The 14,424-nt window shown below is 48.2% G+C and overlaps 1 protein-coding gene across 2 annotated transcripts in view; it reads left to right on the top strand.

Annotated features, from left to right (window-relative positions):
* TANGO6 (transport and golgi organization 6 homolog) overlaps positions 1-14,424 on the top strand; it is a 1,470,654-nt gene that overhangs the window by 1,196,635 nt on the left and 259,595 nt on the right. For both annotated transcript variants that reach the window (XM_069635546.1, XM_069635547.1), the window contains one exon: positions 7,961-8,112. In XM_069635546.1, coding sequence (XP_069491647.1) covers positions 7,961-8,112 — 152 coding nt within the window. The remainder of the gene's footprint in view (positions 1-7,960; positions 8,113-14,424) is intronic.

The following is a 14,424-nucleotide window of genomic DNA, read 5'->3' as shown; positions in this document are numbered from 1 at the left end:
AGAGGTGCGAGATTATAAAGCCCACCTTAGCCCTGGAGGTCAAAAAGTAGTAAGGCTTAAAGGTAAAGTGGACTAAACAGGAATCAAGGAATCCACAAAGGGTTTTTGCAGACCCATCTTATTTGTCTACAATGCCGCCCAGTAGTACGCTTTCCTTTGTAGCAGAATCACGGGACAAAACTAATTGTTTCAATGCTGTGTTTTCCTCCTTTAAATTCTGCACCTTGGTCGTTAATTCTTGCATGCCACGCATAAGATCCTGAACGGCGGCTTCCATGTGAAATTCATCTTTGGTCGTTGCGCGTCTCAAACTGTCACGGATTCCCCCTTTTCTCACCTGAAATCGATCCTTGCAGGATTTCTTGGAAGCAGTCTTCTTGCGCACGGATCGGGTTTTGGATAAGCCCGCGCGAGCCTCTTCTGGCTCCAGCGTGCGTTCAGCGTTCCGGGATACTCAGAGGCTCCGGGAAGTCCAGGAAATGAGGAAGGTCTACTCGGAGGCGGTACACAAAATCCAGGAAGCAAGGTAGAGAAAATGGAGGAAGGGAGATGGGAATTTAGAGGGTCCGGGAACCAGGAGCAGGAGAAGAATAGTTCAGCGAACTACGAAGCACACGTCTAGTCACTACCAGCGATAGCGTTGAGATGCGTGGGGCGTGGTCTATTTGTAGAATGTGCTACGTCCGACGTGGAGGCTGATGGAAGGCGTACCACGTTAGACGGCCATGTTGGAAGTACCAAGGAGTGTAAGCGCCGTTGTGACAGGGACCAGGAAGTCCAAAAGGGGCGATTTCTGTGGATCATGACAGTATGCTCTCCCCCATAATATTAACGCCCCTTCAAACTCCCCTCTTCCCTTCCCTCCCCCCTTACCGAACCCCAACTGTTGCCCTTCCCCTCCCCCCCTCCAACTTCCCCCAACTGTTACGCAGCTCCATCCCTGGATCTCAGGCTACCCCGCATCTAGCCCTTTTCTCAGTACAACCGATACTCGGTACTCAGCAGGGGGATACTAATAGTATCCCAACTAAACTACCTACGGGGGGATGGTAGCGTGTCTCCTGGTTCCGTGCCTCCTACTATGTGCTAACAACATGTTACAGTGTAGGACCATAAAGACTATCATGTCGAGCTCCTATGCAATCTACTATAATCCAGTCCCAATGTCACTATGTGTGCCGGATTTATCTCTCATATTGTCTCCTTCTGCGGCATTACAAAGGCACCGGTTCACTTTTCCAGTCTACTTTCAGTCTGGTCTTCCGCTCCCATTGGACAGTTCCGTGAGTCCAGCCATGCAGTTACATCTACTGGTGATTCGAAGAACAGCGCTTTATTCTTATGAAGCACTTTCATTTGTGCCGGATATAGCAGCAAATATCTGTAGCCTGCCTCACGTAACCTCCTCTTTACTGCCACATAATTCAAAAGTTGCCTGTGCACCAAGAGAGTTCGGTTCCCAGATCTTACCTCTATTAATGGTTATCAGTTCATAAACTGTCAGCTGGCTCTGAAATCGGCCGCGTGGCCGTATTATTATTCATCTCTTTATTCTTGCAACACCATCTTTGTTTCTCCAGCAGCCTGGGCTCTCCCAACTTCGGTCACTCGCATCTTGATTTCTTTATTGCAGATTTCACCGAAGATGCCACCGTTGCATCCCAAGTATGTTCCTGCGGCTGTAGGTATATTTTGAATATTGGCAGCCAGTTTTAAATGCTTTTTATGTTCAGGATGGTAGACGGATCCGCAGGAGCACACAGGAATAGCAGCCTACTCCGTGGCTGTGTAGACACGCCCCGAGACTTGTTCGTTTTTATATCACTTTAATTTGTTCCAGTCGCCAATGTCCAACGCAAACCTCTTGCGCTTTATGAAGGCAATCCTCATATATCTTAAACAGGCATCCAGTGTATTCAGGCATATGTGCCTTTTGGTGTGATGTCTGGGTGAAATGTGTTCCTTTTAGTTTCCATCCATTGTTGTGCTACTAATTATAAGTCTGGTCTGTGTGAAGAGCCAGGAATGAAACTCGGACACAGGACACAAGTGAGTCATATTTTTGGTCAAAACCTGTATTGAAAAATAAAAGGGGTTGGGAAAATGCCTCTCTGACTCTGCTATAAGAGGAGTTTCCCTACCTAAACCAAAAACTATGGATCTTTCTGTGTCAGAATGTCCAAAACAAAACTGTCCCATGTCCAAAGTTCTATTCTGACCCTCACGCTCTAAATTCTAAGGTGAAAATGGGAATGTCTTTGGCCTTGGGTGGTTTAGAAAAGTGTTCAAAAAGGAAGAATAATTAACTCCAACACAAAAGGAGCCTTGCTCCAGAGAGTGGCTCCCTTCCCCTGGATTCCTCTTTACTTTATGATATGTTCACAAGTAGCAGTTCCTTGTGCCTTCTTGTCCAGCAACAACACTGATGCACAAAACTGCCCGGTGTTCTACCTGTGTATTTGTGATACCTGGTATACTCTCCTCACAGGACTTCCTCTCATACAGGTTCTGCGCCCTCTTTTAGACTTGCACGCTTATTTTGTTTGATAATATAGCTGCTTGATATATTATCCTGTTTGGGTTTCCCATATACTTGCACTGTATACACTGACAAAGTTGAATGCTTTTCACTCGCAGTTAATTTCCCCTTTGGACAACAAGCTCTCATGCTCTTTCTCTCCCAGCTTCTTTTTTCACAATTACTTGCATTCGGCGTGGCTGCCGATACACCCTGGTGTCCCTGTTGCCTCTGGGAGGACGCTGTGGTGTACCTGATTTATCCCACGGCCAGCCGTCGACAGTCTTTTAGTACTTTCTTTCTTGCGACCACCTTCTCGCGGCTTTCCTCTCGCTCATGGCTTCTGCCGTTTGACACCTGCTAACGCCCAGGAGTATATCTTCGGCTCCTGGCGTTCCCAGTGTCTCCTCTTCCTGGGCTGCTTCTTTCTTCTTGGCTCTTGAGCCGGTCGGCTCCACAGCACTGGTCCCAAACGCTCAATCTTGTGGTCTGCACAGAGAGGCGCAGCTCTCTGCCGCCAGCAGCACACCTCCACTCTTTACCTCTGCTGTTTATATCACCCGGCCACAGGTCTGTGCATCCATCATCTAGAGTGCTCCTTGTGCTTGTGGCCTCCTTCACTCTGCATTACTCGGTTTCTCTTCATCGTCCCAGTATTTTGGTCAGTACGGGAAAGGAAGTCCATTCTTGACAATTTGGATGATAAACCTGTGTGAGTATTCTTAATGGTTTTCAAGGGCAAGTAGGTCCTGGATGGTTTGTATGAGGAACCTCAGAATGCGTTTTTATAGGTTTCACAAGGCAGATCAGAGTGGGCCTATTGGTCTTGAGAAAAGGTTTTCAAAAACCTTTATAGGTTAATGAGACGTATGAGAATATGCTGTGATGGTATTAGGTATGGCAGCGTTATCCTCGAGGAAAAATGAGGGATACGGTGTCCCATCCGACGATGTCATGTCACTCCCTTGATAATGTAGCGGCTGCCATCCCCTGGCCACATTGGGAGAGGTTACTGCTGGGAAAGGACTGATGACACCATCGTATTCCTCACATCTGCCTCCATATAGATATCTATACACAAAATCCCATCAATTGTTCCAGCTAAAAGCCATTGACTTTTTCCAGATCCCTTAGATCCCATCAAGAAATCACCGGAGCCACAGCCATTTGTAGAGGACTAAGTTTAGTATTATTGTCAAGCCAGTCCTTGAGGCGTCGCTGCTTGGGGAACGGTTTTTTATATCACTGGATCCCTTTCCTTTTGGAACCTTCTATTTTTTCAGTGACAAGTTTGTTCTTGAAAACCAACTATATCCTCCTAATCTGCACGTTTTGCAATTCGAAATTCCTCCTTTGATCAGAGAGGAGTCTACTCTTCTTTAGCTTTTACGGTTCGCGTTACTGAACAGGTTTTGGTCACCAGCGGACATTGAAGGGTTGTCCATCACGTGCTTGGTATTTTGTGGTGACATAGCTAAAAATGGTTTCTTTTTTTAAAGAACGCATTGTTTCATAAAACTAGATCAGTGTCCCATATAGAAAACAGCTCCCATTTGCACGTTGTACAACGCCATGCACAGATGGTCAGAGATTTTCACGTTCTCACCTCCTCTGTGGCTCTTCTGTGTCTTTTTATATAGTTAGTGCATCCTTTTCACATAAAGGACAAACCGATTTGTGAAGGAGGTTGGGCAAAAAAGTTCTGATACCTCTACCTTTTGGGAGAGGGTACAATTATGGGCAAGTTCTTCTGATATTAGGAGGTCGTGCAAACCATGATAATGAGATACTTAATTCATGACCTATTGCAATTTATTGCATGAGGTTGATACCTCCATATAATCAATATGCTTGGAATTTACACAGCATTTGAAATACTCTGTTTTGACTGTCGCCTCCATGCTCATCATGTGCCCAACATATTTTCACTTTCATTTGAAGCCTGTTCTTTGCAAGTACACCTCTCAAGCAAACCCAAACAGTGTTGTAACATTTAAGGATCACATTGCGGATGTATCCAGTAATTTACTGAGGAATTTTGCATAATGGCACTATTGCCAATAGGGAGTGTTACTGTGCTGTATAGCAGGCAAATGCGTTAGTTTCTTCATTAGTGTTGGTGTTGAGCTATCATTTGGGGAGTGTGTTAACCCTTCTACCAGAGGTCTGAATCCTGCTTGGTCAACTTCACCTTCCCTTCTTGTATGATCAGTAATTTAATTATCATTAAGTTGACTAATGAAAACATTGTATTTCTCCAGCATTCGATCTTTCATGGATTCACATGCTCTTGAATATTCCCAGTCAGGCTGGGAATCCTCCGTAACATTAAAGCAGTTTACTTTTAGATTTTGAAACTGTGTGACGAATCAGAGGTATTCGCCCCTTCTCCCCAAGGGGAAGCCATCCCCTTTCAGGCTAGGGAGATGAGCCTGCTCTGCAATACCCTCCCTAGGGGTATGGGCAAGTGGGACCTCACTGGGAGGGACCACCCCTGGGGGACAATGACTCCTGTTCCTATGAGGAACTCCGTAGATTGCCCAACATATCAGCATGTATGGGACTGCCTGCTGGCAAGAAGAATATAACATCTTCATATATGACTGCAGGCAATGCTGAAGTTAATCTGTCAGAAAAAAAAAGATGTCTCTTTAAGACGAGACGTGTATTTAACTGAGAAGAGTGAAGGAGAGAGATGCCTGTTGGTAGCAAATATCGGGCTCTTGGGAGGGCAAACTACGTCTAAACCTAACTCAGGAAGCCCCCCTTTCACCTTCCTGCATACCAGGTAACTGTTAAGATGGAGGCCTCCCTATAAGGGTGGAGCACTCACACAGGAGAATTCCACGCCAGAGGTCTGTGGTTACCCAAAGAAAAAGCCCTACACATTAATGTCCTGGAGCTGAGGGTGGTGTTCTGGACCCTGAAGTCCTTCAACCCACAATTGCAGAACACAGACAACACCACCACCATGTTCTATATTCATAAGCAAGGTGGGACCCGCTCTCCGATTCTGTCGGTAGAGACGCAGGAACTTTGGACGTGGGCACTGGCACACAACATTTTCCAACTTCCCTTCCATCTGCCAGGGATACACAATAGCATAGCGGATTCACTCAGAAGGGAACTCTGGTCCTGCCACAAATGGGAACTTCTGCAAGGCCAAGTTCTCTACCTCTTCTCCGAGTGGGGTCGGCCGGAGTTCGGTCTATTCACCACAGCGATCAACAGGAACTGTACCAGCTTCCAAGCAGGTTCCGCAAAGAGGAAAGCCTGGGGGATGTGTTTTGGTTCCTATGGTAAGGTCTGTTCCTTCATGCGTTCCCTCCAATCCCTCTGCTGCCTGGAGTTGCCAGTACAGAGTACACTCACAGAGCCGATGCACGATGATCCTGGTATCCCCAGCTTGGCCGCGCTTATTTTGGTACTCAGACCTGCTCACCTGTCTGTGGCTCCCTGCATCAAGCTGCCCTTACTCCACGACACTCTTCAGAGACAGCGGGACCATCCTACACCACGACTCAGCGTCACGCAACTTGACGGCTTGACTCCTGCAGCCCTAGAATTCAAAAACATACAGCTACCTCCAGACTGCAGAAATATATTGGCCAGGGCCAGATTGCCATATACATTGTCCTGCTACAGAAGCAAGTGGAAGCGCTTTACCATTTGGTGTGCAATTCAACACCTAGACCCATTCCACGTTCAGGCTCCAGGCGTCGGGCCATACTTCCTGTAATTAGCAAATACGGGATTAGCACACTCTTCTATCAAGGTGCATTTAGAAACCATCTTGCGCTACACGCTTGCCCCAGGTACACCATCCCTCGGGTCACAAAAGTTGGTGAAAGGATTTCTCAAAGTACTATCATACTTTTACCCCTGTCAGAGCTCCTGCTCCAGCTTGGGAACTCAACATGGTGCTATCTGAGCTATTTCGGCCTCCTTTCGAGCCTCTGCACAGAGCCTCCTTGAAGTTTCTCTCCTGGAAGACAGTGTTCTTAGTTGCTATTACTTCAGCCAGACGAGTGGGCGAACTACAAGCCCTCTTCTGCAAGCCTCCTTGCTTGACTTTCCATCAGTCTAAGGTGGTCCTCTGTACAAACCCTTCCTTCATGCCGAAGATTTCTTCTGCATTCCACCTTAATTAACCCTTGACTTTACCAGTGTTCTTATGTTCTCTGCCTCCAGCAGAGCGTCCCTAGATTTCGCACAAGCCCTCTAATTTTATGTGGCTTGCACTGAGGAATTGCAAAAGTTATCACAATTGCTTGTTGCCTTCAACTTGTCGGCAAGGGCAATGCCCTTTACAAGTATTCTAATGGCGAGAGAGCTATCGGTGTGCATTTCCTACTGCCAACGTCTGGCCAACAGACCCCTTCCAGGAAATACGAGAGTACACTCGACGAGAGCTGTACCTTCTACTACAGTGTTCCTGTCCGGTGTTACCCTTCTCGACATCTGCAGGGCTGCCAGTGGAGGTATGTCCATACCTTCACAAGGTTCTAGTGCATCAATAGGGATTCCGTAGAGGAGTCCCTAGTTGCCCAGGCAGTGCTTCGCAACCTGATCGCATGTGGTGAGTTTTCCAGAGGTGAGTTGGTTACATCTGTTGAGGTGTCCCTTGGCCCGTTTTGGTTGTGTATATGTACTGCTGTGTAATATTATTCAAGAGCACGTGAATCCATGAAAGATCCAATGCTGGAGAAGGATTGTTACTTACCTGTAACTCCTGTTCTCCACCATTGGTATATTTCAGGGATTCACATGCGACCCTCCCTTCTACCCCTATCTGGCTCTTCTTGGTTCTTACTGCCACATTACGTGTGCTGCCATATCGGAAGATGGCCCACAGGGGAAGTGCTAAGGGGATCTGTCTTATTGGCGGTGGGTATTACAACCCAAAAATGACTCTAATAGAGCACTAAAGTGACCAGCAGTATAGAAATGTAAAGGTACTGCTTTAATGTTACCGAATATTCCCAGCCTGATGACGGGAACAATTCAAGTCCATGTGATTGCATGAAAGATACCAATGCTAAATAACAGGAGTTACAGGTAAGTAACGTATTCCTTACAGCATACAAAGCTGACTTGACTAGCTCTTTGTAAATAAGAATTCTATATTTGGGTTATGTGCATGTATGATGGGTGTGCAGACTCCAGGAGAAGGCTGGATTGTTTGGTTGTAACTATGTTAGGGTATCCTGACTATTGAGCAGTGGGTTAGTGGGTGTTCATACTGGAGTTTCAGCACAGGTTCTCAGGCTTAGATGGTCTGTCACAGTATTTCATGTTTTGCTTTAATAATGTGGGCCATGTCTGGATTTTACGCTAATGTCTTCTGCTCCCCTTGTACTTGCATCATGAGGCCACCACAATGCTTAACATTTTCTCACAACATATCGTTTGAACATATTCTCATTTTCTTTTTTTCCACAGGCAATATGGTCTCTCTCTACCGAGACCCATTGATACATGCCTTCTTAAGGGGAGCCAGGGATCAAGACAGCACCCTCAGAGCCAGCAGCTTGTCTAACCTTGGAGAGCTCTGCCAAAGACTTGACTTTTCACTGGGATCTGTGGCACACGAGGTTAGTGTATTTCTGTAAGGGATTTCCATCTGCGAGGGTGTGAAAGCCCTAGGTTTTTATTATTAACCCAACATGATGCAGGTACTACTGTTTCTGAAAGAGAGTATTGCTATTAGGACCCTCATTTTTTAATTGTTCCATGCCAGAATTATAATGGAAACGTGTCTTTGCTGAGTCTACAGACACCCTCAGCCATGCAGTGTTGCAGGGCAAGTTCAATGGTCACATGTGCACTCCTGACAGCTACTGCAACATAAAGTGACAGAAGGCATATGTTTATTTTAACCTTCTGCGCTTCTGTTTCCAAACTTAACAATTGTATGCCTTTGCAAGGAAGTTATTTCTGGCAAGGGGCCCAACTTCCTGTCTGTGGCTTTAGAGGTACCACAAAAAGGTCAATGAAATAGCTTTTAAGTGCTGGAAAGATGGTTTATGCAGGGATCCAGTTTTAAGGTTTCCAGACTATGGGCAGGGACCCATTTGCCAGACAGCCACCTGTACATCTGGAATTGGAGCGCACACTGTACGGAATAGCTCAGAAGGGGTTAATCAGCCCATGGCCTACCTTAGCACACAGCGGGTGGGAAGAAGGGCAAAGACCATCTTTTCTGGCTGTGGTGTGTGTGTGACTGATTCCCATCTGTGACTTTGTGAAAGTCCTTGTTTTTTTTAAATGTATATTACTATTATAGCATGATACAATAATGTTGGCCTTGCTGCGCAGAGCTCTGTAAAGAAACAGTGGTAGGGGGTAGTGTTGGTGAGAAAGAGGGGTAAGCACGGAGGGGGAAGGTTGTGGTGGTGATGAGTACAAGACAAAAGCACCCATTACCTGTGTGTTGGATATGGGTTTTGTTGTGTTAGGGCGGGAAAAGCATCCCTCAGGGTGTGTTGGCCATAATGGCAGTCCCAGGGTTGAGGGGGATGGTCATTGGAGTGGAGTGAAGTGTTGAAAGATAAAGGGAGGGGTCGGAATCTGTGTATACTGTGCTAGACATTGTGGGTTGTCTGATGGGGTGTGGATGTGGTGTACAAAGCTGGACGACTTAGCATTGAGTAGTTGGTTAGGGAGCAGTTGGCTGGGAAGGAGGAATGAGGTCCGTGTTTAGTTAATTCTTAAGCTGTTTGTGGCATGTTTTCTTTGTTTTGTTTCAGTAGACTAGTTTTCTGCTGTCAGTTTGGTTGAAATTGGCATTGCAATGTATGGAAGTCAGAAATTCCATTTAGGTTAATCTGGGTTTGTTTTGTAACTGGTTCAGTTAGCTGAAGAGCCATGTCTTGAGTTGTTTTCTGAATGTCTGGTGGTTAGCTTCCATGCACCAATGTTTACATTGGGAGTTCCAAAGTTTGGGTACCAACATAGAGAAGGGGATGCTCCTTGCCTTTTTCTTTTGAAGTCTGGAACAAGAACTAGAGCAGCCTAGGTAAAGACGTGTTTGCATGATCCAGCTTGTTAGGACAAGTGATAGTAAGGCCATGGTCATGTGAGTGAACCAAAGGTAGGGCAGTATATATGCGAAGTTGGAAGAAAGATTATTACAATTGATCACACTTATGATTTAAACTTAAGGCGACTGGGAGCTGAGGAGGTGTTTGATGGTGGGGTTGCACTGCAAAGCGGGGGGTCTGCTTTGGAAAGACTGAGTTACTCTATAATCCTCCATGCATCCACGTGTGCAAGATATTTTTTCAAATTAGGCAAGTTAGATGAAGGGGTATTGACCAGTCTTGTCAACATAGTTGTAGCAGTGAGCCCGAATCGGCTGATAGATTCTAGTAGGGTAGTTATGTAGATGTTGAACAACAGAAGTGACAGCATAGAACCTTTGAATAGTCCACATCCCAGACAACATAGCTTGGTTCTGTGGGCAGTCTTAATAGTGGTTACACTTTTGTTGATGTGGAAGACGATAATCCTTTGTAGGGCTGGTACTTTAATTCCAATATCTTCCAGTCTTATGTGGTTTATGCTATCAAACTCTTCTGAGATACCGAGAAGGATGAGAGCACTCTGAGTTGTCTGCGATGCTGATGTTATTAAGCATATCCCATATTAAGCACAAGGTGACTCTGCACTCCTCATGGGTCTGAAGCCCTATTGTGCCTTGTGAAGATGTTGTTCGTTTCATTGAAGTCTGAGTTGTCCGTATATTGATTTCGAATGGATTGTGTCCCCCAACGCATTCCACATCTTTGACATGTAATGTCCACAGCTGTGCACTTCGTAAACTTTTTCAACAGAGGCCGTCCTGCGTCGATGGCGTTGGGTCCATGCCCCTCGAGGGCCTCCGTCGAGGACGACGTCACAGGATGTTATAAATAGGACGCACGGCACCCGTAGCCTCAGTTACGTTTTTTCCGCGAACGTGTTAACTTCGTGAAACTCAGCGCGCCTCGTGTGTTTTCTTCATTGAAGATGTCTTTCTCTTCGGGGGGCGCTGTTGCGCACGTTGGAAATGGCCGCCTGATCTAAGAGCTCCCGCTCCACGGAGAAATCCTGAGCTAGTTTATCCATCCAGCGCTGCCTATTTCGGCTCGGACGATCTGGGGGGCTGGCCCATCCGCCCGTGGGTGACCAGACGAAATCCTGAGGCTCGGGGTCCAGGGACGCCAGAGATACGGCGCGATTCAGATTGACCGGTGCACGGAGGGACAGAAATCCGGAGGCGAGCTCCAGAGCAGTCTACTACAGAGCCGTGGCATGGCTGAAACGGCTGGGCCCAAAGGGGGAGGAGCTTGGTGCCGGCTCGGCCCTGACACTCTTCTGGTGACACGTTACGGAATCTGGGCTACCGCGGCGTGGACGACTCTCCGGTCCGTACCTGCCCGCGGCCCGACCCAGCCCCGGAAGTGGTTGCCGCAGTTGCTAAACCCCAGAGAACTCCTTACGAACCATACAGTGCGGTGCGGGGTGAGGCATCCGGTGCAAATCGCAGTACTCGGCCTGAGGAACTATGTGGTAGCAATACCCGCGCTGACGACCAGTAAGGAGGCGAGGCTGGGCGGAGAGGGAGCCCCCGCGGGATGCCACATGGTCGGCCGGGGTAGCGGCTAAATCGGACCCGCAATCACCCTTGTTGAGGTGGTAGGCTCCAGTGCCCGAGTGGGCGGGAGACCAGACGGGGTGTAGACCCTGGTGCTGGCGGTGGCGCGGGACCCCAACTGGAAACTGTAGAACATTTGGGATACAGTATACTGCACCACCTGGAACGCCATTCATCATGGGGGAACCACAGAGGCCGGCAAAAGGCTCCAAGACTCCGGGAAAGCTGAGGAAGGGCCCCATGGACGCCTACACGGGGGGTCAGGGTCAGGCCACGTCAGCTGACACCCACGCGGCCGACACCGAGAACCCTGCTGCTGAAGCCAGTGAGAATTTGGACAACCTAACAGCTATAGTCCAAAATGGGTTTCGCTCAATAAACACAAAATTGGATGACATAGTCTCTACCATCGGCTCCTTAAAGGCTAGAGTGGAGAAGGAAAGCCTACGCATAGCGGAAACTGAAACCCGCATCAGCACTAATGAAGATACTATCTCACACCACAGCCGTGATATCATCCAAATTAAGAAAAGCATGACGAAGCTACAGAACAACTGCGAGGACCTAGAATCGCGCTCCAGGCGCAATAACATTCGTGTCGTGGGCGTAGCGGAATCATTTGGAAAGGGCCAAATGGAGAAACATCTTGAGACACTGCTTAAAACGCTATTCGGACCGGAGGCTTTCTCTGAACAATTTCCGATGGAACGAGCACATCGTACGCTGGCCCCTGCACCTAAACCAGGCGCGCCACCACGCACCATAATTGCTCGGCTCCTCAACTATAGAGATAGAGACACAATCCTACGAAAAGCGAGAGAGGCGGGCACCCTTCACTATGAGGAAAGTCGCGTACATTTCTATCCTGATTTCTCCTCTGGAGTTCAAGCGAGCAGAAGGTCCTATGAGCCAGTTAAGAAGCTCCTAAGAGAGCGCCAGATTCCATATGCTTTAATGTTCCCGGCAAAAATGAGGCTTCAACATGCGGGCAGGGCCCTTTTCTTCGAGTCCCCAGCGGAGGCCATGCATTATATTGAAACTTCCATACCCCTGCCTCCCAGAGGGGGCAGACCAGCACAGAACAACAGGCCCAGACCCGTGGAATGAGAAACACTTGTGTGTCGACCCTGGTTGGGCCCGGGGCCCAGATGAGTAACTGATTAAGGTACACCAGGTACTTTGGTTGGTGGAGTTGTTGGACCTGATTAGCGGCCATGTGAAGCAACATGGCCACCCGTGGAATGTTCCATAAGTTTGATGGGGTACATCGTCAAGTTGGGGATGATGATGAGGGGGGGCGGGTGGGACAGGGTGACGGGGCTGTTGCGTTCAATTGTTGGATGGACTTATGGTGGCATTTTGTTGAGGATTTTGGCTACCTTCCGGGGCTACCTCTAAATGGAGGGTGGAATGGGACGACCTGTTGGTTGAAAAGTAAAGTTTTGGTCACGTTTGGGCTGGCACTGATTGTATGGCACGAATACTGTGAACTCGTCAGATTTGACAATGGCCATCGCGGGTCCCCGGTGGTGGGCTACAGGTTAAACTACTAACGTGGAATGTGAGGGGGTTGAACAATCCAGTTAAGGTTAGGAAGATCTCCAATTACGTCTCCAAGGCATAATCCCCAAATACTGATGTTGCAGGAGTCCCATGCAGTGGGGACGGTTAATTCTCACATCCTGCCTGGGTGGGGTCCCCTGAGGTTCCACACGGACTACTCGACTCAGTCCAGAGGGGTTCTCACCCTTATTCACCCAGGCCTTGTGTTCCGGGTTGGAGGTCACAAGGTCGATCCCCAGGGGAGATTTGTCATGGTCTGGGGGGAGGTGGCTAACCAACAGCTTCTCCTGGTCAATACATACGGCCCCAACATCGATGACCCGGCCTTCTACTTGGATATATATGAGATGGTTCTATCACTGGATGTTTCGGGTGTCTTGTGGGGGGAGGGGGGCTTCAACTTGGCCATTGATCCGATTCTTGATAGATCCTCTACGGTGATGAGACCCCCAAGCAGGACAGCACTGAATCTTAGACATGTCATTGCACAGCTCTCACTGGTTGATGCGTGGAGGGAGGTCCACCCGGGCAGTAGAAGATACACGTTTTATTCCTCGGTACATGATTCCGAGTCTAGGATTGATTACTGGTTGGTCTCCATGCCCATGACGCCCTCGGTTGAGCGATGTGAAATCCTGCCCCGCACCCTCTCCGATCACTCCCCAGTATTGTTGGAACTACTATTCCGGAACACACCACGTCCCTTCAGGAGGTGGAGGATGTCTGATGGAATGTTATGTGACCCCGGGGTAGTGGAGTCACTCCATGTTGAAATTTCGGAGTTTCTGTCCAATAATATCGGATCGGTCGACAGACTCTCGACAGTGTGGGAATCATTCAAGGTCTGGATGAGGGGTTTGTTGATGTCTAGAACTACGGGTATGTTGAAGGCTGTGAGGACCGAACTGTCGTCTGTTGAAGGAATGTTAGATGCACTTGAGAAAACATACTCAAATACGCAAGACAAGACAGTACTAGCTGATATACACACACATCTCCAGGAATTTGACAAGCTTGCACTGAGGGAGGTCCGATATGTGGCGGCCCCGATTCGGGCGCGCAGGTACGGGCAGGGCAACAAGGCTGGCAGGGCGCTCTCCAACCTAATTAAACACGATAAACAACCCACACAGATCACAAGCATACGCACGCAACAGGGGAGGGTTCTCCTTGGGGATAAGGACATTAATGGGGAATTTATGGAATTCTATAAGAGGCTATATTCAAACCAAGATAAGAAAACATCCGCAGAAATCAAGACCTATCTTGAAGCCCTCTCCCTCCCTAGGCTCCCTGACGAAGTGCGCCTGGCGATGGATCAGCCGGTAACGACGGAAGAGATTGGGGAAGCAATCAAGGATCTGTCAACAGGCAGGGCACCGGGGTCGGACGGGTTGGGCGCTGAATTTTACAAGGAGTTCCGTGAGGAACTTGTGCCGATACTATTACAAGTGTGGGAGGAGGCGCTTGAATCCGGCAGATTGCCCTCCACTATGAGAGAGGCCATAATAGTGGTACTCCACAAGCCCAGGCGACCACCATAGGACGTTTCGTCCTACAGGCCCTTGTCACTCATCAACAAGGATGATAAAATCTTTGCAAAGGTCCTGGCGAATCGCCTTCTGCCAGCAGTCCCAACCCTAGTCCATCCCGACCAGAATGGGTTTGTCCCTACTCGATCTACAGCCCTAAACCTCAGACGACT

This window comes from Ambystoma mexicanum, chromosome 1q (genome assembly GCF_040938575.1).
Source record: "Ambystoma mexicanum isolate Mex_15411 chromosome 1q, UKY_AmexF1_1, whole genome shotgun sequence".
Classification (NCBI taxonomy): domain Eukaryota; kingdom Metazoa; phylum Chordata; class Amphibia; order Caudata; family Ambystomatidae; genus Ambystoma; species Ambystoma mexicanum.
The sequence above is the reverse complement of the archived record's forward strand: the minus strand, read 5'-3'. Positions and strand labels throughout refer to the sequence as shown.